At 40.5% G+C, this 24249-nt stretch overlaps 1 protein-coding gene across 5 annotated transcripts in view; it reads left to right on the top strand.

Annotated features, from left to right (window-relative positions):
• Window positions 1-1032: 1032 nt before the first annotated feature.
• Window positions 1033-24249, top strand: part of asap2a (ArfGAP with SH3 domain, ankyrin repeat and PH domain 2a) — a 44892-nt gene continuing 21675 nt past the window's right edge. For all 5 annotated transcript variants that reach the window (XR_004336768.1, XM_032546772.1, XM_032546771.1 and 2 more), the window contains exons 1-4: window positions 1033-1525; window positions 13866-13938; window positions 18704-18849; window positions 19112-19186. Coding sequence is in view for 4 of the 5 variants with exons in the window: in XM_032546772.1 (XP_032402663.1) it covers window positions 1400-1525; window positions 13866-13938; window positions 18704-18849; window positions 19112-19186 (420 nt within the window). In the remaining variant the exon portion in view is untranslated. The remainder of the gene's footprint in view (window positions 1526-13865; window positions 13939-18703; window positions 18850-19111; window positions 19187-24249) is intronic.

Raw genomic sequence — 24249 nt, 5'->3', positions numbered from 1 at the left:
GTCCCTGATTGGATTTTTTCACAGCCCCCAACCACAATTCAAGAATAAATTAGGGCAAAGCTTTGACTTTTAATTCAAAGTGGTGGACTGCTTCAAGCTGTTTTATTAGAACCTGGCTGAGTACAACTAGTGTTTTGAAATGAGTTACAACAACATTCACTTTCCTTTTGGGGTCAATAAAGTATTTTTGAATTGAATTGAAGACTGACCTAGATCTTGTTTTAATGTTGCATATGAAAAACCAGTTTTCCTTCCTTCAGAAAACCTGTGAACTAGATTAAACTGCATTTCTGTCAGGAAACCAACCAGTTCATGTATATAAATCCAAATATCAGTTCAAATACGTCTCAGTGAGCCAAAATCTGAGTCTGATGAGGCTCGTTTTACTCAGACATTGTAAGAATAACTTTTACGCAGGTGTTGAGTATACTTCTTGTAAGCCCACATTTCAGTATAAAATGTATTTTTATTAGTTTGATGTAATATTCTAATAGTAACTGTTATATTTTTATTCAATGTTAGCAGTAAATTATGATGAACACAAATAAGGTCTTGAAAACACTAGTCTGAGTGGAATTACTCTATATGATGCGTTTCACTGAGTTATTATAATAGTTTTTTCTTAAATAATACTTTAATTTATTGAACATTACTATACTCTTGAGTCTGAGTAGATTTATAACGTGTCCATCCAGTTGTTTAGAAAATCCATTATATTGCATGGTGAGGCTGAATTGCAACACTACAATTTATACAAATGTTAGTTATTTTCTTTTTCTGTTTACGTTGTTATTGTAAAAAACTGTATTATACTTTAATTCATTACAATTAAGTTTTACAAAGTACAAAAATCGTTCAATTTTGGTTAGATTTAGTGTTTCGAGTTAAGTATGATAATTTCCGAACAGTATTGCAAAGCATCATTTTTCCTGAATTCCGATTGGCTCTCCGTTTCCAGCCGCTGCTTCCCATTGGCCGGCGCGGCTTCATTGAGGGCCCTCCTCTACCTTTGTCACTTTGCGCTCCCGTTGAATCGCCAAGCTCGTTGTTCCTCGGAGCCCGGCGGAGGACAGAAGAAGTTAGCTCAGCCTGTCGGATATCTGCCCCCGTTTTGGTCGCTTTTCTTTCCCCTCCGAGCTCCGAGGATGAGCCGGTGAACTGGATGGGGAAAGAGTAGCCTGCTGGTCGGCTGACCTATCACCCTGCGGCGCGGCGCGGCGCGGAGCTCCGGTGTCGGGAACAAACAGCGGGGAAGGGACGTAAATAAGCCCGGAGATGGTTCACTTTCCGCGGGGACCTTCGGTGACTTTACTGCTGCTGACGGCGCTTTAAAATCAGATTTTTTTAAAAACTGAACTGACAGGAAGGAGGTTAGATTAAATCGCTTTGTGGATTAACAATGCCGGACCAAATCACAGTTTCAGAGTTTGTCGCGGAGACAAATGAAGATTATAAATCTCCTACAGCCTCTATTTTCACCACCAGGATGTCCCACTGCAGGAACACAGTGGCTGCTCTGGAGGAGGTGGGTGATCATGCTGCGGGTTTTATTTTTACAGCTAAAACAAAATACAGGATTTCAGTATTTTCTTTACTCGACTACCGCCTAAAAATCAGTGACTTAATTAGTAAAGATAGTCCACCTGAGCAGGTAACTGTAATCCAAAGCAGGCAAGATGCTCATAGTAACTTTGGAGGAGCAGCAGAGATCCACAGCTAAGGTGTAAGAATCTGTTTTAGTTGTCCATAAAGTAAATAAGTTTGCATTTCTCCAAGCTGCCATGTGGTAGAAGTTTCTCTAAAATGCTGAATGTTTAGGCTACATGCTTCAGTCACCAGAAGGTCAAAACGTGCAGAAAACACATGAATGATGAAAACTACAAACTGAACAGAAACATGCTGCAATCACAGAAAAACCGCTGAAAATAGCAAAAGCAGGAAATGTAAAACACTGCAAAGTCCTCCAGGCCACTAGGGGGAGTCTGGAATTGGTAATATTCCCTACCTATGTAAATATGCTGCTGTTTTTTTATTGTAAAAATAATTAATTATAACTCACCTTTTCTTTCTTTCTCCAATTCTTTGTAAAATCAGGACTTCTGGTCTGGTCCTATACGGTTTGGTTCTCGACTCCCCCTAGTGGTCTGGAGGACTTTTGTTTAGTTTGCAGCACATCTGGTCCATTTTTGTTCTGTTGCGTCCATCTCTGGTAGTTGCATTTGTTTTATTGGTTGCTCCATTTTTTGGTTTTCTGTTGCGTTTTGTCTTTGTGTGTTTTGAAGTTAGAATCCTTTATGTGTTTGCAGCGTATTTCCTGCACCTGTAAAAGCCAACGCTGTTTGTAGGAAATCGCCCTGAATAACCCTCACAGTGAAACATGGTAGTGGCAGCATAATGCTGTGGGGATCCTTACAGATAGTCCTGGAATAAACCAGTTAGAGGCTGCAGAAAACTTTACACTGGGCTGCAGGATAACCAACGTAAACATGCAGCCAGAAATAAAAAGGATAGTTTAGATCAGAGGTCTTCAACATGGGGGTTGCAAACCATAGAAGGGTCGTGGATGTATGCTGGAGGGGTCATGAGATTTCTGATTGTACTTATTTTTAATTTAAAGTTATACTTTAACATGAATCCAACATGTAATAAGTTGATAAAGTAAAAAACCAAAATGTATTTTACACAAAAATTCACATTCAGCGAGCAAAAGATATGTTAAAATTCTGCATTCACTTTAGTACGTCAGCTTGTTTTGGAAAATAAAAAACATTAAATAAAGAATATGTGTATTATTTATGTTTAATGTTGTCCCTTGCTGCTCTGTCATAAACCTCCTTTGAGGTTTTTGGTTGTTTGGAGCCAAAATGGGACAAAGTTGCTCATCTGAGGCGCATTAAATTGGTTATTATTCATGCAGAGACGGAGGCTCATCCTCAGCTCCACTGCAGAGCCACTTTCTTTAGCTTCTGGTCACAGAGGAGCGTTTTGTGTTGAAACTGGCGGTTCATCAGGAGGAAGGACACTTCCGCTTCGGCCCCCTCCCTGCAGTTTCCCTACTTTGTTACGGTGCGGCAGAGCCTCGCCCTGCTGCTCGGTAAAAATAGATTTTCCCACATGAGCGTCTCCCTGTGTTACTGTGTCCCTGCTGCGCTGATTAGGGAGGATGTTGGAGCAGGATTGATGCAGGAAAAGATGCAGTTTTTAAAATTTTAACCTGATCAGCCGCACCTTTCAGAGGTTGTGGTTTTATTTTGACGCTTTTGTTCGGTGATCCAGGCAGATTTACACCTGCTCACCGCGGCAGGTGTCTGTGTAAAACCGGCAGGAGGAATGTGTGTTTTTCCACTTAACAGTGCGGACATGACGCCCTGTGAGTAGCAGGCCAGCAGTAATTGGCGGCTGCGCGGCTGAATTGTTGGGTGTTGAATCTAATTCAGCAGCTTGTTTTGGCGCTGCTGACCTCAGGCAGCACAAGGCTCCATTGTTGGCGCTGCAAACTTTGTTCTCTTTGACTAATTAACCAGCGCGGCCGACGGGAACACTTCCGCTTATTGTTAACGTCGTCAATACTCCGTTAATCCCAAACAAAGTGCATAAAGTTGAGGTTTTTACTCGCAGATTCAGAGTTTCATGTATTCTGCTGTGGCAGCGTGAGGCATTCAGGAACCGTCTGTTTAAATCGGACAACAAAGACTCCACATACGGCCGGACAATAAATCAATAACAGTATCTATTGGATAAAATAATACATCTGATAGAATATTAAATAATTTCACTGAACTCTGATCCATAACCGCACAGCATTCTGGGAGATGTAGGCAGAGGAAAGGCGTTAGCCACTCAGCCTCATGGCTAGCTAACTAGGTGGGCATTTATCAAATCGTTTATCATTTATTGTGATTTTTTTTTTTTTTATCATGATGAGAGTTTTGATTTGTTGTCACAATAAATTTCAGTTTTCGTGGTAAATAAAAAACAAAACTGTCAGTATGGTCAGAAATGTTACTTTTGCTCTTTTTCTCCACTGTTGGTTCGAAGGAAGCGTCAATAAATATCAGTAAATTTGAAAATTAGATTAAATGTAGCGACAGTTTAGTGACACAAATCACACTTTATGTGACTGGTGTCCTTAAGAAGGGCTATAATAATGGGTTTATTTGTCAGGAGTAATATTTGTGTTTTGTGTCAGGACTGAGTAGTTATTGTTAATAATAGTAATAATAACGATTATAGTTTCTGTATCATTTCGCAGCATGAGTTGCATTTTAAACCGTTGAGATGTCTATATTTGCAAAGGAAGCCGTTTGCGATCGCCGGTGGTCTCAGTTTAAAAATGTTTGCAGTTTGTCTGCGGGAACCTTTAATCAGATGCAGCGAGGTGAGATTATTCAGCTGCTAATCTGTCCTTCCAGGTGGTTAGTTTGGGACAAACCTGCTACTTAATCCTGGTACCAAAGAGAACGGAGCCAGAACCAGAGAGGAGCGCTGCTTCTGGCTCAAGTCCCAATGAAACGGGATTAATATTGATTTATCCGCCAATAGGAAGAATGTGACAAAACGATAAGAAGTATGTTTGGAGGAGTCGAAGTGAGACTGTGAAACCTGGGCTTGTACTTTAAAAAAAAAAAAAATTTAAAATGTGTCCTGGCCTTTAAAAAGACTTTGTTGCTCATTGTCTGAGTCTCAACAGATTTACTTTCACAAGTGGAGCGTTACGACTGCGGACAGCAATAAATAAGGCTTTTATTAACTTATATATATAATTTGTTGCTAAGGTTTCTTGTTTGTTTTTCTCTTTCTGCAGGTGTAGAAGCAGACTTTTACTTTTACTGTGTTCACTTGTATTCTCTCTATTTTCCCTCCTCTACTTGTATTTTATTTCCCTTTTTAACCTTTTTCTCCACCTTTCTTGCCTTTTAGTTTTTCATTTCCATGTCCACTACATTCGAAATAAACCAGGGCAATTTCTAATAGAGGTGTGGAATATTGCATATTTTGGTATAAATCCAAAACCGAACAAATAAAGCCTCAATCAATGATGCTGATACTTTTTATTTTTCATTTAGGTGTTTTTGTAGTTTTTCCTTTGAATTATTGGTTTGGTTCTCATTTCCAAAGTTCATTAATATTAAACACTAAAATCCTAAAATGATTGTAATCTTCTCTCCTAGTGTTGGTTTTCCATGTAAATGGGTTTTCCAGACAGCCTTTGAATGCATCGCCCCCAGGCCTTAATGGCTGTGCAGCCAATCTGCTCTAAACTTAAATGCATCACTTAATTAGGCTGGTAGTTTTAAAGCGGCTGCTATCGCTCAGACACTGTGTGTGCCAGAACCACAGCCATAAAAACCAGTTTATCCAGTAAGAGGATATGGAGCTTTGTGTCAGGACGCCCCCGCCCCTTTGTGCTGACTTTCTTCTGCTCACGCTCAGAAATAAGAGCTTCTGGATCCCGTTTCTGCCTTCAGAGCTTTTCAAAGCTGGAGCTTGTGGTGATAAACCTGTTACAACCTGTAAGGTCACCAGACACACTTTATGATTTCTTCTCAGAGACCCAGAATTAGTCTTCATATTTGGAAAAATAACATGTTTACGTCTTTATTTCAGTCTCTAATCAGTGCAATTCAAAGATTTTGTGCTGTACTTTCAAAATAACGTCTAATTTTTAGATGACTCGACTAATTTTCCCTCCAACTAATGGAGAAAGGTTTGCACGGTTCACCTCCTGCATGACAAAAATAGGAAAACCAATCAATGATCAATCGGGTAAAATCCCATTGGCTTGTTTGGTTGAGTTCAGAACCAGTTTGGGGCGGCCCAAAAACCACCGATTAATGTGAAATGCAGACTTTAAAAAATAAACATGTCATCGGCGTAAAGATGGAGAGATTCATCATCAACGCGCTGAAAAAACAACACTGGAGCATTTTTTCTAAAAAAAAGATTTTTTAATAGTGAAGTTTTGCATTTATTGAAAATTAAAAAATTAAATGGAGCACACAGATCCATCTCCTGCATGACAAATATAAATAAATATCAGTTTAATACTGTTATCTTTAGAAATTAAAAGGCTAATTATCATAGGATGTAAACTAAATCAGGAGAAATCATGATGGAAACGTTTGAGAGTTGATTTCTGGACGGGACGTTTAAGCCTGAGCTGAAGGTGAACATGAAGCCGAATTGGTGTGTGTGTGTGTGTGTGTGTGTGTGTGTGTGAAGCGGGAGGCGGTGGACTTCTCCGACCGGCGACTCTTCTGCTGCACCAGGTTATTCCTGGTTGCTGCAGCTTCAGTCTGCCTCCTCCTCCATCCTCTGGTCTCAGACCAGCAGAGGTTTTATCACCATGCTCCAACTTATCTTCTGTTGAAAGAAATCTGATTTAATTTCCATCCAACCAGTGACTGCCACTGAACCGGTTTTTCTGGCAGGATGTTTGCTCTCCTCTGATGATATTTGTCGTATTTGAAGTGCAGCGATTTACAGTCCGATGTGTTGAGGGCCTGAAGAGGCCTCCCAGGTGTCGTGTTGGTTCAGTCCGGTTCCTCTGAAGGCTGTGGCCGGGTCAGGAAGAGCAGCTGCTCGGTGTGGAGCAAAGGCCCCGAGGGAAGTTTTAACAGGCATTCAGACAGCAGGATTATCGGTGCAGAGACGATCCTCCTCCAACAGCCTCACAGAGGGATCAATGACCACATGGCCTGAAAGGCAGTTTGGCTCAAACTACCGACTGAGCGGCTTAATGCCTCTGATAATTGAAGTCGGATTAATGTCAGGATCTTCTCTCCTCCTTGAATATTTGCCTTCCTGTCACTGTGGTGTGGATGTTTACTGTAGGAGAAGTTTCTGTTTACATCAATATTGTGTATTAATTCAACAGGAGTTTCTTTAAAGGACTGCTAATGGTAAACGAATGGATTCAGATCCTAAAAAGTTTGGATTTGAGGAACACCTTTTAGGAATTTAGGAACCTGTTTAGGATTGTTTACATTCCTACCAGAAAATTAGTTGCTTTAATCCATTTCCAGTCCATTTGCCTTTAAAGTCCAGTTCGGTTGGTGATCTGTGAATGCTAATCGAACTCTGGTCCGATTTAAAACCTCGGTTTGGTTGAAGTGAACTCTGGTTCAGTTTGAATGCATATGTGAATGCCGAGCCGCTCCAAAAGCAGGAAGTGGACTACAGCGCAAGGCATTCTGGGTAAATACAACCAAAACAAACACGTTAGCCTAGCGTTAGCAGGAGAAATGTCTCCTGGTCTTTAGCCAAAGACTAAACAGAAATCCTCCAACCGTTAAAACCTGACGCCTCCATCTTGTTTCCATCTGGTGAAGAAGGAAGTTGCTCTCAGTGTCTTCAGAGGTTTTTGTGTCGTTTCCTTCAATGGTTCTTGGTGCAGCGCCCCCACAGGCCAGGAGGGGAACAGGTTGGTTTGACTCGGAGCAGAGAGAGAGAACCACAGCAGCTGGAGGTGGAGCAGATGATGAAGTTCTGGTTCCAGGAGAACCGGCTCGACTGGACCATCAGGAGAAAAAATGGCTCACAGGGGAACTTTCCTTCAGTTTGATCAAATCTTTTTCTGGACTGGACTGATTTCCCTTTGTGGTCAGTCTTCAGAGGTTTTTGTGTCGTTTCCTTCAGTGGGGTCATCACACCTGCCTTTCTATTACCAGCCATTCCTGTGGATCTGTCGGGGTTAAAGGTCATGGTAGCATCTTAATCCATTTGCACCATCAGGACGTTTTTATATTGTTGATGCCAGTTGATAACCTTACGCTGATTCTGTTGTACGTTGGAGTGTTGTCGTCTACGACAGTCCAGCCGAGAGGAAAAACCTCTCCATACCCCTCAGAGGTCAAAGGTTGAAAAGGAGTCATTGGGGGAAGATGAGCACCTAAAGCTCATCCATCACTGTCCCTCCGGTCCAGATGATCAGAGACGACTCGTGTTGAGGGCTTTTGTTGCCCTGCGGGTCGGCCCTCTTCGTTAATGAACTCCTGCTCTGATTTGTAGTCTGCGGCGCTCCGTTTGGGTTTTCAGCTGTGCTGTCCAGCTGTCACTCTGACTCAGAGGAGACACTCAGCCCACATGTCAGAAACTGCTGAGAGGATCTCAGGGGATTCAGATCTGCTGGCTTCTGACTCCAAAAGGTCAGGTTCATCATACTTCAATTTAGAGGTGCAACAATGAGACACATGAGAAGGTTTTAGTCATAAAGGACTAAAAACAATCTGAGAATCTGATGTCTAACATTACATCCACTGTTCAAAGCTCACAGTTCAGTCTAAAGAAAAAAATTTAAATTATCACTTTTATATGATGCTGTATTAGTGCCATTACAGACAAAACTTTTTTTTTTATAAATTGTAAATTTCCACCAAAAAACTAAAACATTTTGGAGAGAAAATCTTGGAAATTTCTGAGCTTGAAATTGTTTTGAAACAAAAAATCAGGATTTAGAAAAAAAAGTAATATTTCTGAGCTTGAAAAGTCAAAAAGTCGCTAGAAAAAAATCAGAAATTTTGAGACAAATGCCACAATTTTTCAAAGGTAAAAATTTGACACAGATTAATAATAATCTTAAACATTTAAGAAAAATATAGCCTGTTTCAAATTTACACATACTATGTTTTACATAAAAAAGGCTAAAAAAAAATCATCCAAAGCTCAGTTTGACATCAACCCTCTTTAGTGTGGACATTGTTACTGCAGGAAGACACTTTTTGTGTTTCAGTGCTTCGCTTGTCACTCTGGGAGGAAAATGTGAATGAAAGGGTCAAATTTAACAGAGATGAAAATAAAACGCAGCACTGCTTCCATTAATGAGCTGCATGCATGGTGACGCTATCAGATTCCTTCAGCCAGAACAAACACAACGCAGCGTTTTGCTTCAGTATTGGATATAAAATCTGTTCCCGTAACACTGAACCAGTCTCTCTAGTGCAGATTCTTCCAAATTTAGTCCTTCATGTGCCTTTAGATGTTTCCATAGCAGGAAAATGAGCTGCAGCCTTCATCAAAAGAAAACGTTTCCACTCCAGGCATGTCAGGTTTGATCTTCAGAGACCGTTTGAGAACCTTCGGTTCTGTGAAGTGACTTGATTCATGTCAGTTGAAGTTTTTGTGCTGCTCAGTGGAGATCAGAGAGGCTTTTATGAAATGCAGACTTTTTTTTTAGTGCCTCTAAAGTTTGGCTTCAATCACATTGGCGTGTGCATCTTCATTGGGTGATTTCTACACAGTTGCCTTCAGAGACGCCATGTTGTACTATTAGCGTCATCTTGTTGTTTTTCTTCTCCAAAAGCTGCAGCCCTCGCCCTAAAACTAGATTCTTTTGAGCCTCTAGTTGGTTTGTAAGTTTTATTAAAAGCGTCAAAGCGTAGGCAGACTTTAACAGGTTTTACATCAGGGCCCTGCGGTCTCCTTTACTTCTTGTTCTTCGGCAGAGCCGTGTTAAATGTCTGAAAGGACGTTTCTTCACAGAAACGTCTTTCCAGGAACTTTGGAGGACAGAATCCTGCTCATAGTTTTATCACCCTGTAAACTTTAAACAGGCCTCAGCAGTAAACATGGAGGTTGCTTCCTCTGACAGTTGATGTTGTCGCCTTATGTGACTCCTGGCAGCTGCTAGCCAACACTTTGGTCTGGCTGCTGTGTTCAGCAGTGGCAGGAACATATCTGTTTATAGCAGAGCTAATTGTTAGCTTAGTGCCTAGCATTTTTGCTAACTTTCAAAGCGTTTAGCACTATTGGCGTCCTCTAAATAAATTTTTTCAGATAAATGCTAATGAAGTTAATTTTTAGCTTTGTGCTTTAGCTAACTTTGAAAAGATTTAACACATTTAGCTTTCCTTAAATTATTAAATTCTTTTGCCCCAATGACAGAACTAATTTTTAAATGATTGCTTTAGAGATTTTACTAACTTTGAAGATGCTTAGTGATATTGGCTTCACCAAAGATTTTTTGATAAATTTTTGCAAAAATAATGGAGCTAAATTTCAGCTTTGCCCTTTAGCTAACTTGGAAAAGGTTTAGCGCACTTAGTTTTCCCAAAATTAAATTTTTCAGATCAATTCTAATGCGCTAATTTATTTGGCTGTTTAATAAACTTTCAGTTGACTAAAGTTTTGCATCTGTGTTGAAGTTTTAGTTAAGAATTTATGTAGTTAAATGTTTATATTCATGCTCTTATTTTGAAGTGGATGAGGAACAGCAGTTCTGTTTCCTCTCCCCACATCCTCACTTATTTTCCCCCCAATTACTTTTTTCAAACGCAGAACATTCAGAAACAAAATAAAACATGTACAGAAAAGAACAAGATATAAACATAAATACAATGTCTAAGAGCGTTGCATAACATTTAAATTATGTCAAATTTATACTGGAGTTTGAATTGAATATTTTGAATTGAAGTTAGCGATTTTGGTATTAGCTTCCACTAAATACTGTGTTGGTGTGGCTCATTAGCGTTAGCATAACAAATGTTTATTATTAGCACTTTATTAGCAGTTAGTACAAGTAACGTTTAGTTAAAACTGCCCAGCACAGATTTTTCTTCACATCTGTCAGATAGAAAACATGAACTGAAACCTGAACTGAATTGATTCAGAAGAAAAGGCCAGAGTTTCTAGACCTTCTTTAGTTTCGGACTCCAGGCCTTCTGTCTTCGGTCAGCCTGATGTTTTCCATGCAGGCTGCTGGAGAAAAACTGCAAACTCAGCCACCTTCCGTCTAAATATTGACTTTTCACACTCGGCACAGAGAAAAGTTGTGAATGAACCTCTTGAGAGCGCCGACCCAGATGCATTTGTCAGCTCCAGGCATCAAAGCCTAAAATAAATGCATTTTAATGGCTGCTGCATAAAAACAGCCACTTTTAATTTAAACAAATATCAGGAAAAACAGCAAAGTTAAATGAGTTTCCATTACAACAGTTAGTCTGACTGACTGTTGGGGAAACATGAGGATAAATCATTTTCTGGTCATCGGTCACAAACAAACATCTAGAGGCGTTGCTTTTGTTCCAGTCTGTTATAAAGAAGTGTTTTCCTATCTGCTTAATGCTTAATGTGAAATATTTGACATATTTTCAGTGAGTCAGACTCTGCCTCAAGGTTCACCTCCCTATGACTGAGAATTGGACCCAGACTGAAAAGATTACAAGAATAAAGTCATAATATCACCTGAAGAAAGTGGTGAATTATTGTTGTATGATTCTGTTGTTGTCATTATGACTTTACTCTGGTATTTCTACATCAAAAGGCATGAAGCTTTTCTGCTCAAAGCTTTTAAATATTTAATGCTCTGTGTTTATTATTCAGAATAAGTCTGAAAAATACATTTATTTATCACACAGCATCTGGTCCTCCTAGTACAACATATGGCCCAACATCCCACATGAGTCTGACTGTAAGTAAATCTGGCGAGTTCACGCCGACTGTCTGCTGCCGCCACAGCAATCTGTCGCCGGGGAGCTTACAAGGTGAGCCAAGGTCGCTGCAAATGAAGGGACGAGACAGAACCGGCCCGTCTGCAATGATACTGCAGACAGAACCGGGCCTGGTTCTGCTTGGGTATTGGAAACGGCCGTGTGTGTGTGCTGTCCGGCGATGAGCCTCCTCCGGCGCAGACCTGCTGTCGTCAGCAGATAGTTTCTGGTGAGAACAATGAGGCTGGATCTCCGTCCTGCCGGTCAGAGCCGCTGGAATGCGTTTCTTCCTCAGCGTCTGCAGAAAGAGGCTGTGAAGATAAACCAGGCCTGGTGGCTCAGTGTCAACATTACTCTGCAAATTAGTTTCTGCTTTGCTTAAGTTGTTTTAAAAGCACTATAAAATCAGCCTGGTGGGCTACCAGGGTTTACTTGTGTCCCCACCAGGCTCTGTATCGTTCTATTTATTTCAAGTTTTATTTTAAGATTTTATAGTTGGTGTTTAGATATTGTTAATGATCCACTGATCAATTCTCCTGAGAAATTGTAAATTTGAGTGATGTTTAGTATTTAGACCAGGGGTGGACAACTCCAGGCCTGGAGGGCCTAAACGTCTCCTGCAACTTTTAGATGTGTCTCTGCTTCAACACACCTGAGTCAAATAATGAGGTGATTAGCAGGACTCTGGAGAACCTGACTGCACTTAGGAGGTGATTCAGCTGTTGGATTCAGGTGTGTTGGACCAGGGAGACGTCTAAGAGCTGCAGGACACCGGCCCTCCAGGACCAGGACCAGGACCAGGACTGCCCATCCCTGATTTAGACGATGGTTCATATCCTGTCTGGAAACGAGTTTTAAATAATTTTTCTCCAACTATTATTTTAGTTTATTGACATTTATAAGTTAAACAGTGAAAATAAAAACTGAAATCCAGAGAAAAACTCCTGAATGTTCAAATTTATAATAAATATAAAGACTGTAGAGAATAAAGGGAAGAGAGATACTGATATTTCAGGATATTTGTGCCTGTTTTTATGATCTGTTCATCCATCCATCTGTTCATCCATCCATCTGTTCATCCATCCATCTGTTCATCCATCCATCTATTCATCCATCCATCTGTTCATCCATCCATCCATCTGTTCATCCATCCATCTGTTCATCCATCCATCTATCTGTCTGTCCATCCATCCATCCATCCATCTGTTCATCCATCCATCCATCTGTTCATCCATCCATCCATCTGTTCATCCATCCATCTGTTCATCCATCCATCCATCTGTTCATCCATCCATCTGTTCATCCATCCATCCATCTGTTCATCCATCCATCATCTGTTCATCCATCCTCTATTCAATCCATCCATCTGTTCATCCATCCATCCATCTGTTCATCCATCCATCTGTTCATCCATCCATCCATCTGTCTGTCCATCCATCCATCCATCCATCCATCCATCCATCCATCTGTTCATCCATCCATCCATCTGTTCATCCATCCATCCATCCATCCATCTGTTCATCCATCCATCCATCTGTTCATCCATCCATCTGTCCATCCATCCATCTGTTCATCCATCCATCTATTCATCCATCCATCCATCCATCTGTTCATCCATCCATCCATCTGTTCATCCATCCATCTGTTCATCCATCCATCTATCTGTCTGTCCATCCATCCATCCATCCATCTGTTCATCCATCCATCTGTCCATCCATCCATCTGTTCATCCATCCATCCATCCATCCATCTGTCATTCATCCATCCATCTGTCCATCCATCCATCTGTTCATCCATCCATCTGTTCATCCATCCATCCATCCATCTGTTCATCCATCCATCCATCTGTTCATCCATCCATCTGTTCATCCATCCATCTGTCTGTCCATCCATCCATTCATCCATCCATCCATCTGTTCATCCATCTGTTCATCCATCCATCTGTCTGTCCATCCATCCATTCATCCATCTGTTCATCCATCCATCTGTTCATCCATCCATCCATCTGTTCATCCATCCATCTGTTCATCCATCCATCCATTCATCCATCTGTTCATCCATCTATCCATCCATCCATCCATCCATCCATCCAACATCCCATAAAAACAGTGAAACATGGTGGTGGCAGCATCATGCTGTGGGGAAGTTGATAGGAACTAAAAACAAAACAATGGTTCTCCTTCCAGTTGGCCATGCAGCCAGCTCCTTAATGGTTTAAATTACAGCATAATTTATTAGAATGGCCTAGTCAAAGCCTAGCACTCTAAAACAGAGGCTGACGCGCCCTCCTTCCAGTCTGACTGAGATGATGTGCAGATCAGATCCCAGTAAAATAAAATAATGTTTATTTTGGTTGTAATGTGACATCATAGCAGGAAACCCCAGCAGCCGATGACCTTTGACCCCACTGAGTTCCTGTCTGTGCCTGTGTGTGTTCAGGCTCTGGACGTGGACCGCAGCGTTCTCTACAAGATGAAGAAGTCGGTGAAGGCCATCTACACGTCCGGCCTGGGTGAGTCGTCACGGCGATTCTCACTTCCTCCAGACGCAGACCGGCCTGCTTCAGGGATTCAAACCCGAAACTTCAAAAACAGGGCGCTGCATTTTCAGAACTTTCCTACCGAGAGAGAGAGTGTGTGTGTGTGTGTGCGTGTGTGTGTGGTGGTGGGTGTGTGTGTGTGTGTGTGTGGTGGTGGGTGTGTGTGTGTGTGTTTGAGTGTTCTGGTCTCTCCCTCTGCAGGGTTCTGTTAGAAAACCCAAACAATTTGCTGAGCGGGTTTGTTTTTTCTGAACAGAGCGCGCTCAGTTCAGGCCACAGGGCCGGCAGTTTGATTCAGACTCTGAATGAACAGCTGGGGGGGGGAGGGGCGTCATGGCAACCATGTTTGATGGCGGCCATGTTCTCTCTTCACTGTACCTTTCAGGCTGAGTTTGAGTTAATGATCACCGGGGAGTCAGCGTTGTTATCAGTGTTGACGGTCGAAACTTTTCCCCGTCTGTGGAAAGTTTTCACTCCAACTGACGTTGTCTGGTAGAAACTGTCATGGCCGACAAAGCCGCCCCGGTTCTGGCCTGTTTCCAGTAGCAGCAGAATATTCCAGTTCATCCTGGATACGTAGCAGCAGAGAGATGTGTTGCCATGGCTGAAAAACGCATCACGATATAAACATTTTATAGAATTATTGATTAGTTTTTTGTATTAAATATCTGAAATACCGGCAGGCTGGTGGACCTTTCCTGTTTTATCCACAGTTTTTACTGTTCTTTATTTTTAAGCCGTTATGAGGCACAACTGCAAAACCTGAAACTGCTGCAGTAACTGGTCAAGTTACTGACCAGTTTGTTGCTAGGTAACCAAAGAGTGAGTGAGTTGCTAGGCAACAACTTACATTACCATGTCATTATCAAAATATTAGTTGAAAATGGTCTTAAAACAACAATATTATCGTTTATCGCCCAGTATGATTTGTTATTGTGACGGGCCTGATCGATGTCGATCAGGTTGGGATTAAGTTCAGAGAAAGATCGAATTCCTGGGCGCTACTCTTTATGAAAACATAAACTGGAAACCACTGCAATTTAAAAACAAACGTATAAAAAAATGTTATTCCATAAAGTGAAAGACTCGCTGAGTGATGAAACACCGTTGATATCAGGTAACTTATTCTGTCAATTATTCCATTAATCAGATAAAAAATTGGTAAGCTGATAATCTTATTTTGTATAATATTAAAAAGACAAATAATTCAATTCCATTTTGTTGCCTAAAGTACGTTAACAGCATTCCTTTAGTCAATGTTTGATCATTTGTAGCAAATTATGCAGCTAAAAATACTTCTAACATCAACATGTGAAAATCTAGAAGTAATTCAAAAAGTTGAAGGTTTATTAATGCAACTTGTCGACAATGAATTCAGATGTAAAGTTTATTGAATAAGGTAATTAGGAATCATGTTCAGATCTTTGTAGTGTAAAGATGGTTCATGTTTTCATGCGGTGCGGCTGAAACGGCGAGACGAGATGAAACCGGCCGAGAAAATCAAAGTTCATCCAAACTGAATCTGTCGTTTGGTTCTTTCAGTTTGACTTGCTGATGTGGATCATGACTGAGATTAATGCTGGACTGCAGCTGCTTGTGTCAGAGTGAAATAATTTCAGGAACGGAGAAGCTTTTCTGTTTAAGTGGTCATAAATCTCAACAGAAGTCAATTTGGTTACACGTTGGGCTGCAATGATTTCATAAAATAATGTTTTTGTACATTTTGCTGATTAAATTAAACTAAATTGAGGTTCCTAGCTCTTCTCAGATTTATGGGCAGCAACAGTTGCGTCTTTAAAGTCGTTGCTGATGTATTTCTGTGTTAAACTGCTTTTAAAAAGATTCATGAAGATTTAATTATTGGATGTTTTTCCACCTCAGGCTGGGCGATATGGACTTACAGTTTATTATGATATTTTGTGGTACCGTTGTAATATGCAAAAAGTGAAAATAAGAATTATTTATTACATGTTTTTTAGGTAACAAGGTGACTGTAACTCTGTGTCACAGCAATTATAGTCCCACAAACACAAATGCTGCTCCTGAAAAACATTCCCATTTGTAACGCGCTTTTTTTAGGACACCAGTCAGGGAAAGAAGTTTGATTTGTTTCACTAACCTGCACCTGGTAACTATATTTTCAAATGTATTATTTATTGATACTTTCATTGGACAAACAGTGGAGAAATAGTAAAAGTGTCAATAATGACAATAAGGACAGCTTTGGAGGGTTTTAAATATCGTTGATTGGAATTTATCGTGACAGTGATGAATCAAAATTCTTATTATATTAACAAATTTATCACATTAAGTGATACATAATACGATACGATATTTCCACCAATGGACTCTTTGGGCTTCCGTAGTTCAGAGATTTCAGTCCATCTTGTTTTGCCACTTGTATTTAATTGAACTTCAAAGTCAGATGATTGAAATAAAAGTAAGTTTCTTAAAAAAACATTTGTAATTTTCTTTTTAGAAAACATCAAATTCACTCGGCTATATTTCCAAAACTTTAAGATGAATAAAACACTGAAAGTGAACTTAATCTTTGGATGCAACTTTGCAGGATTTGACAGATAGAAACTTTGTTCATGTTATTTCTAAACTCAGTCTCTGGAAACATAAAGAAAAACTGTTGTGTTGCACAGAGATAAAGACACTGCTGGGAGTCTGACTGTAAATCTGAATATTTCACCTTTTGCTTGAGGAAGAATAATATTGAGAATATTTCAGGTTGTAAAAATAACAATTCAAGAGTCTGCAGGAGCTGAGTCAGCGATGACAGCTTCTTCACAAGAGGAAGAGCAGCAGAACAAAAAGATAAAGAGGCGTAAATACTCCTGAAAGATTGTTGAGACTTTACTGCAACAAAATGTCAGAACTGTGTTTGAATTCACTTCCGGATAACAAACAATGCAAACTTTACCAAGTTTCCCTTTAAAAGCTTCTGGTGCAAATTAATTTTGCACTTTGCAGCTTTTCTAAGCTGCACACAAATAGCTGCAGACTTTTAAGACTTTTCTTGTTTTGGCTTGTCTCTGCAGAGATACGGCGTTAATCTGAGCTCACACATTGTTCTGTAAGCGTCAGCCAGGAAGCAGAAGCCGGCCTGTTGTCCCACGATTAAAGCAGTTAAGAAGCTGCAAAACAAACTCTTGGGACGTTGGATAATCCTTTGCAGATGCCTCAAAAGCTCTGCTTTGTTTTTCTTTCTCCTTTGCTGCTATGCAAACTGATAAAATGTAAGCTGTGTTTGCAGCCAAGTGTTATTGTATGCAGTAGAAACAGGATTGTTGTTCAGCAGAAGTTAGAGACAGAACATGGGAGCTGAGGGTGAAATTTCTGCAACAAACTTTACCGTCTATGATGACTCAAAAACCTCTTGATACCAAAAACCCTTTAATCCAAAGCATGAATCTCACATTCAGGCTTATATTTTTAGGATATTTATCTATTTATCAAAACAAATGAAGAGAAAATACAACAGATTTTTAGTAACAAACTTTCCTCCAAGCTGCCAGAATGAAACAGGAGTCTGTTTGAATAAAACTATGGTTTATGACTCTGAAATTGATCAAGGCGGTTTAGTGTTCCTCTTCCAGAGTGCTCCAGAGGAAATGTTCAGATGTGTCGTTATTGGCTGGAGAGCAAAGTTTGGACCCTTCCTGTTCGTCCACAAACCGCAAACGACCCCGGGGGCCAGCAGTTTGAACACGTCTGATTTAATGAGAAGTTTAAATTTAACTGAAGCTTCAGAAGAGTGAAAGGAAAGGATTCCAGGTTTCAGAAACCAGCCGTTTCTTTCTGCTGAACTTCAGGGGCTAAACGGTGAGGGCAGTGGTGGGCCGCTAGCTGAAACGTTACTTAGCTAATCCAATGCACTAGTGATGAAGATTAGCTCCTCCAAATTCAATTCAGAAATGCTACACCAACACGTTATTTAGCAAAAGCTAAACCAACATGGTATCTAGTGAAGGCTAACTCTAACACGCTATATCAACACAGTATTTAGCAGATGCTAAAGCTAAAGTACCACAACAACATGGTATTTATCTGGAGCTAATGCTAGATACTCCACTAGCATGGTAATTAATGGAGGCTAACGCTAAAACGCTACACCAACATGGTCTTAATCCGGAGCATTAGCTCCATGTTGTTATTTAGCGGAAAGTAACATTGAAGCGCTGCACCAACACAGTGTTTGGTGGAAACATTTTAAACACTGACTTCAATAATTAGTAATAATTTAATTTTGACATAAATAAATTCTTTTTAATGAATAAAATATTCTATTCTGCTCTCAGGTATTGTATTTTTATTAATATATTGTTCTCTACTGTACATGTTTTACTTTGTTCCTATATGCTGCTTGTTTGAAATACTTATTGGAATAAAAACAGAGAGAACTTGAGGAAAGGAAATTGAACTACTGCGTCTTTAACGATTTCAAAATAAGAGCATGAATATAAACGTCATTTTTTGAAAAATTCCTAAAAGTCTAAAACCAAAATTTCACCGATGTCAAACATTATTCAACTAAAGGTTTACAAAACAGAAAAGCAAATTATTGCTTTAATTTAAGGGAAGCTAAGTCCGCTAAATGTTTTCAAAGTTTGCAAAAATGTAGCTCCACTGCTAGCGGATTAGCGGTAGTTTGTCCACTGTACCTGGGGTGGATTATTGTGCAGTTTGATGACTGACCTTTGACCTGTTCCTGCGTGCGTTTGTCTTCCAGCCCATGTGGAGAACGAGGAGCAGTACACTCAGGCGCTGGAGAAGTTCGGGGAAAACTGTGTGTGCCACGACGATCCGGACCTGGGCTCGGCCTTCCTCAAGTTCTCCGTCTTCACCAAGGAGCTGACGGCACTCTTCAAAAACCTGGTGAGTGTGTGTGTGTGTGCTGGGTGGGTGTGGGTGTGTGTGTGTGTATGTGTGTGTGTGAAACCCTGTGTGTGCTGACTAAAACATCTCAGGTCCAGCTGGATCCCAACACGTAAACCGTTCTCTCACAGAAATCCAGCAAAGGTTTTGATCAGATTCTCATCTCTTCCTGAATTAAAACGAAAGTTTTATTGTTTTCACTGGTTTGATTCCAGCAGTTGCTGAGTTTTGATCTGTAAAATTTCCTCCCGTCTTCCTCCAGTTCCAGAACATGAACAACATCATCACCTTCCCCCTGGACAGCCTGCTGAAAGGAGACCTGAAGGGCGTCAAAGGGGTAAAGCTGCTGGTTACTGAAGGTCTTTATGAAACGCAGGACTTTATTCTAGAACCGCCCGGGTTCTGAAGGAACCAGAACGGGTTTGGAAATGAACCAAGAAGTGATGTCACACTTCAGCTCTTCCTGTTGCTCCTTCAGGCTTTTGTTGTTGTTTTTCTGTTGTTTCTTTTTCAAATAAATTATGAAAGGAGGTTTTATCCACCGCGTTCATGAAGTCTGGAAGTCTGAACATTAAACGTTTGGAGGTCAAGATGAGACAGGAAACTGGAAAACAATACGTAGGTTTCCTTTAGTTCAAAACAGCCATCCAACCGTCAGTCCGTATTTAAAGTTTGGTTTCCATGGAAATATTTGTTGTTTTTTGCTCAGGAATCCTAATCTCTCCCATCAGGAGCAAAAAGCCCCGAATATGGATAACGATGAATATAGACAAGATGCATTAGAAACTTTTCAGAAATGTGGAATTATATTAAGTCATACATGAAAGTATTTATTTACAAAGAAAATAAACGTACTTGGTAACTTGTGAACAGTGGTGGGAAGTAACGAAGTACAAGTACTTCGTTACTGTACTTAAGTACAATTTTCATGTATCTGTACTTTACTTAAGTAGATTTAATAATGGGTACTTTCTACTTTTACTCCACTACATTTTACAGTAAGTATCTGTACTTTCTACTTCACTACATTTCTACAAAAGTGTCGCGTTACTCGTTACATCCAAGTCGCACTGCTCTCTTTTTGTCCGTTAAAATATGAAGTTCAGGGACTTTAAGGTGGCGCCGTAAAATCCAAGCAATAACGTGACTTAGTGTCTGTTGTCACCCATAGTCTCCCCCTTTACTAGCACGCGGAGCTCCAGACATGCGCAGTGGTTTCCTCTGAGCGGGAGAAGATGTCTAACTAATCGATAATAGCTGCATAAATCATAAGATATGACATGTAAAACCAGCAGCGCTTCGCTTTCACAGACGGCGGGACTTTGTCCAACTTTTAGCGTCACTTGGAAGGAAAGCTTAAAGAAAGGTAAGATCTGTGGACGTGATGCTAGCAAAGCTAGCTGTACTGAGACACATGTTGCATCTGCAATGAAAAAAAGTTGTCACTCGCGCTGAATTATTGTGTGGATTCAGGAACGATCCGATTCTTCTGGACGGATCTTTACTAAGGTTGATGGGACTGAAGCCTCACTGAGAGCCGTTCTTTGTTCTTACACTGCAATAGCTATATATAGCTATATATATATATATATATATATATATATATATATATATATATATATATATATATATACACACACACACATTTATTTAATTGCCGAATAAGTAAAAGTTGAACGTATGAACACAGAGCATGCTCATTGATTGATTTTGTCTCCTGTCATGGTGGCAAACATGCAGTGGGAGGGAGGATGAGAACAGTCATGGTGCTCCTTCTGCTTGTTGCGCCGTTGGACAGTGTTCATAGTGTTGTTGTAATGTTACAATTACAACTGTAATTGTAACATAGCAATTACAGTTAATTGCTATGTTTCATGGTTTAATGGTGCAGACAGTTGTGGTTTCTGACATGGGCAATATGGGCAACCGCCCAGGGCGTTATTTTTATAGGGATGGCAGGCGACCTCTGCGGATTGTAGCACAGCGATGAAAGCAAAACAGAATGAAATGAGTTGTAATTGATACTGGTTAAATATATTTCAGCTCTAAGTATTTATATCTAGGTGTTTTTATGGAAATGTGGATCTTTCAGATCAATCTGAGAACCAATTTTGATAGGTGCACTTCATTTTATTGTGTCATGTAGCGCAGGGCGCTGGTCTTGGTCTCGTGTTCAGTGGTCTTGACTACAACTCTGCTACGTGGCTCCTCGATTGCATGTCTTCCCCCCCACACCTTCCTTCCATCCCCTTTCAGTTGGATTTCTTTCTAAATAAATGTCACTAATGAAGTTCATGCTACGTTAGGACAGGAAATAAAATGTTTCCATCCCTGAAATTATGATGCATAGAATCACATATCTAAGTCTAAACTCTTACAGAGAATAAACACAATAAGAACATGTTTAATCTGTGACATTGTTTATTAAAATGGCACATTTATGATGTATTCAAATTAAATACTATCGGCACACTTAATGATATTAGCGATTAGGTTATGTATTCAGCAAGTACTTTTACTTTTAATACTTAAGTATTTTTAAAAGCCAGTACTTTTTTACTTTTACTTAAGTAAAATGTTAATGTGGTACTTTGACTTTTACTTGAGTACATTTTTGCCTGTGTATTTGTACTTTTACTTAAGTACATTTTTTGAGTACTTTCTCCACCACTGCTTGTGAATAACTCAACAGCTAAAACAATAGAAGTAAAAGGAACCAAACGGTTTGAGAACTGGCGGCGCAGCAGAAGGATGTGAGGCTTATAACTGGATAAAATAACGTTAAAATAATCCAGACCTGTACAGAATCTGCTGCGTGTCGGACCCATCTGACAGTTTGGGATCTTTGGTGCCTGAGACGGAGATTAAGGTCCAGTAAGGAGCGATAATCTGAGCCAGACAGCCGAGTGTCCGGCAACCAGGCTAACCCTCGTCTGCAGCTCTGTAATCCAATCGCAGCTCGTTACCGTCCCTGATGGTCTGTGACCTTTCACCCCAGAGACACATGATTGGCTTTGGTTTCCACGAAGTTTGATGTGATTAAAGAAAGCGGTCTAACGAGCCGGTTGCCATGGATACACGTGTTGCCCTCATGACCTCGGCTGCTTTTCTTTTGTCCCGTGACTTTTTCCCGTCTGTCATTTCCTGTCTTTGTCTTCTCGTCTGTGTTTTAACTCCGCAGCTCTTTCCTTTCCCTGGAGTACGACTCAGTTTCTCTAATTCTTCCCACTTATCTCTCATTACGCCTCAGATGATTCTCATTACCCGACCGGCAGCCAATGAGCTGCTGGCTGCTTTTTCTTTGGACACGCATCTCGAGAAATGAGCCAGGGGAAAAGAAGAAACCTCTGCCAGCCAGTAGTCACCTGAAACTGCTTCAGTTATCCCGCCTCCTTTGGTCTGAGAAAGTGTCCAGAGCTGCAGGACAGCATGATCAAGTGACGGTTAAAGTGGATGTTGTAAAACATTGAGCAAGTCCGCAGAGACAAATTAAGTCAAGAACGAGATAAGGCAGCGCATTATGCAGCCATTACTCTTTCTGCTTCAGATTAAATTGATCTGTAATAAATATTAAAACCTTGCTGCCGAAGTTTTTACTCTGGATATAAAGAAATGTCCTTTTTATGGTGAAACCTTCAGATTTGCATTAGTTAATGTGGGTCAGATAAGAAAAAAATTAATTTAAGTCATTCTACATTCACTGGACCTTGGAAATGGGAAGTTGCAGCCATTTACCATCAGCTATTAGGGACTAGTGGCTCCGAGATGCACAGAAGAACCTGCTAATGACAGATTACTCATGAAGTCACTAAAAAACAAAACCCTTCTTCATCTTCTGCTTTCTGCTGGAAATCTGAAGGTTTTGGTGAAAAAAATGCTGAAAAGTAACCAGAGCACGATGGTGGAAAGCTACAAGCTTCAACTGTGTAGCACAGCGGTGGCAGAGTCATGGTGTGGAGGAATTCAGCTGAAGGAGGGACAGGTGCACTGAAATCAAAACCAAGACTCATGCTAATATTAGGTGATGTTAGCTAGCGCCATGAAACCACCAATTTACACGAAACGGGCTGCTAGCTTAATATTTGTAGCTAATATTGACTAAATCTTTGTGTAAGGGCTGGCTAAAGAATTTTGCTAAAGAGGCAGATTGCTAACATTAGCTAGCTAGCTTTGCTAACATTAGCTAGCTAGCTTTGCTAACGTTTCTTTGTGCTTCTTTTCTAAGTGATGATCAAAGTTTGACGCAGTCCACCGTTTTTCTCATGCATGTCGTTTTTATAAATATACTCCTTCTGAATTTTTTTGGTTAAATTGTTTTAAATTTAGCAGACATGTTCTCCCTCTCCTGGACAATCACTGCTCACTTTCTTGGAGCGCGAGCGACGAAGACACAGGGATGGGTAGTTAGCATGTAGTTAGCAGTGAGTTGCATTATTTCTCTGTTTGGAATCAGTGAGTTTTACTCCCATTGAAAGCATGAATGTTAAATAAATTTGACTTTATCCTGGCTACTTACAGAAGCTAATGCAAGGACAGGAAACGGAACTGCTGTGTTAACGGTCTTCCCCATTTCAAAATAAGAGCATGAATATAAACATCCAACTACTTGAAGAATTGAAAGGTTACAAAATAGTCAAGTAAATTAGCACCTTAGAATTTATCAAGACAAAGTAATTAGGGGAAGCTAAATCCGCTAAACATTTTCAATATTAACAAAACGCTAAACGGAAAGTTAGTTTAGCTATTTGCAGATTAGCTTAAGTGAGCCCACCACTATCCACAACCTGTAAAAATGAACATGGAGATGCTTCTCCAGACCCCAAATCACCCGTTTCTCAAACCCTTACATTCAAATCCTGTAGAAAACCTGCAGACTGTGAGGACTGATGTTGATTTAATAGGTCTGAGGCGCGAAGTCGACCCGTCCCACAGCGCTAACACACACACAGCTGTGTAGAAACATCTGGGAGGTTTAGTGTGGATCGTTGTTCCTTCTCCATCCTGCAGTGACTTTCAGGAGGAAAGTCCAGGAAGTCCTCTGCCCTCTTGGGAAGTTCTTTGCCCGGCACTCTCTGCCCTTCCCAGAAATATCTGTGTGGTATTTTTAGCCATTGTTGCCATTTTTCCCCTCTCCTTGGCTCTGACACTTCCTTCCGCTAAACCTTTCTCCTCTCTCTCAATCTCTCGCCGCCTGCCTTTCTTTCACCGTTTCCTTCTCAGCCCCGCTCTTTCACTGGGGGATCAGCTTTTGTCGTGTCTCTTTGTGCTCCTCTTGGTGAGTGGATGGGTGGGAGTGACACAGGAAGAGCCTGGATGCTAACAGGTTGAGGTCACCGGTCGATCCAAAGTTACAAACTCTCTCCTTAGAAAGCAGATCAAACATGATAGATGAAAGTGGAG

Source organism: Xiphophorus hellerii, chromosome 19 (genome assembly GCF_003331165.1).
Source record: "Xiphophorus hellerii strain 12219 chromosome 19, Xiphophorus_hellerii-4.1, whole genome shotgun sequence".
NCBI classification, from domain to species: Eukaryota; Metazoa; Chordata; class Actinopteri; order Cyprinodontiformes; family Poeciliidae; genus Xiphophorus; species Xiphophorus hellerii.
Note: the sequence above shows the minus strand (reverse complement) of the source record. Positions and strands in the feature narration are given on the sequence as shown.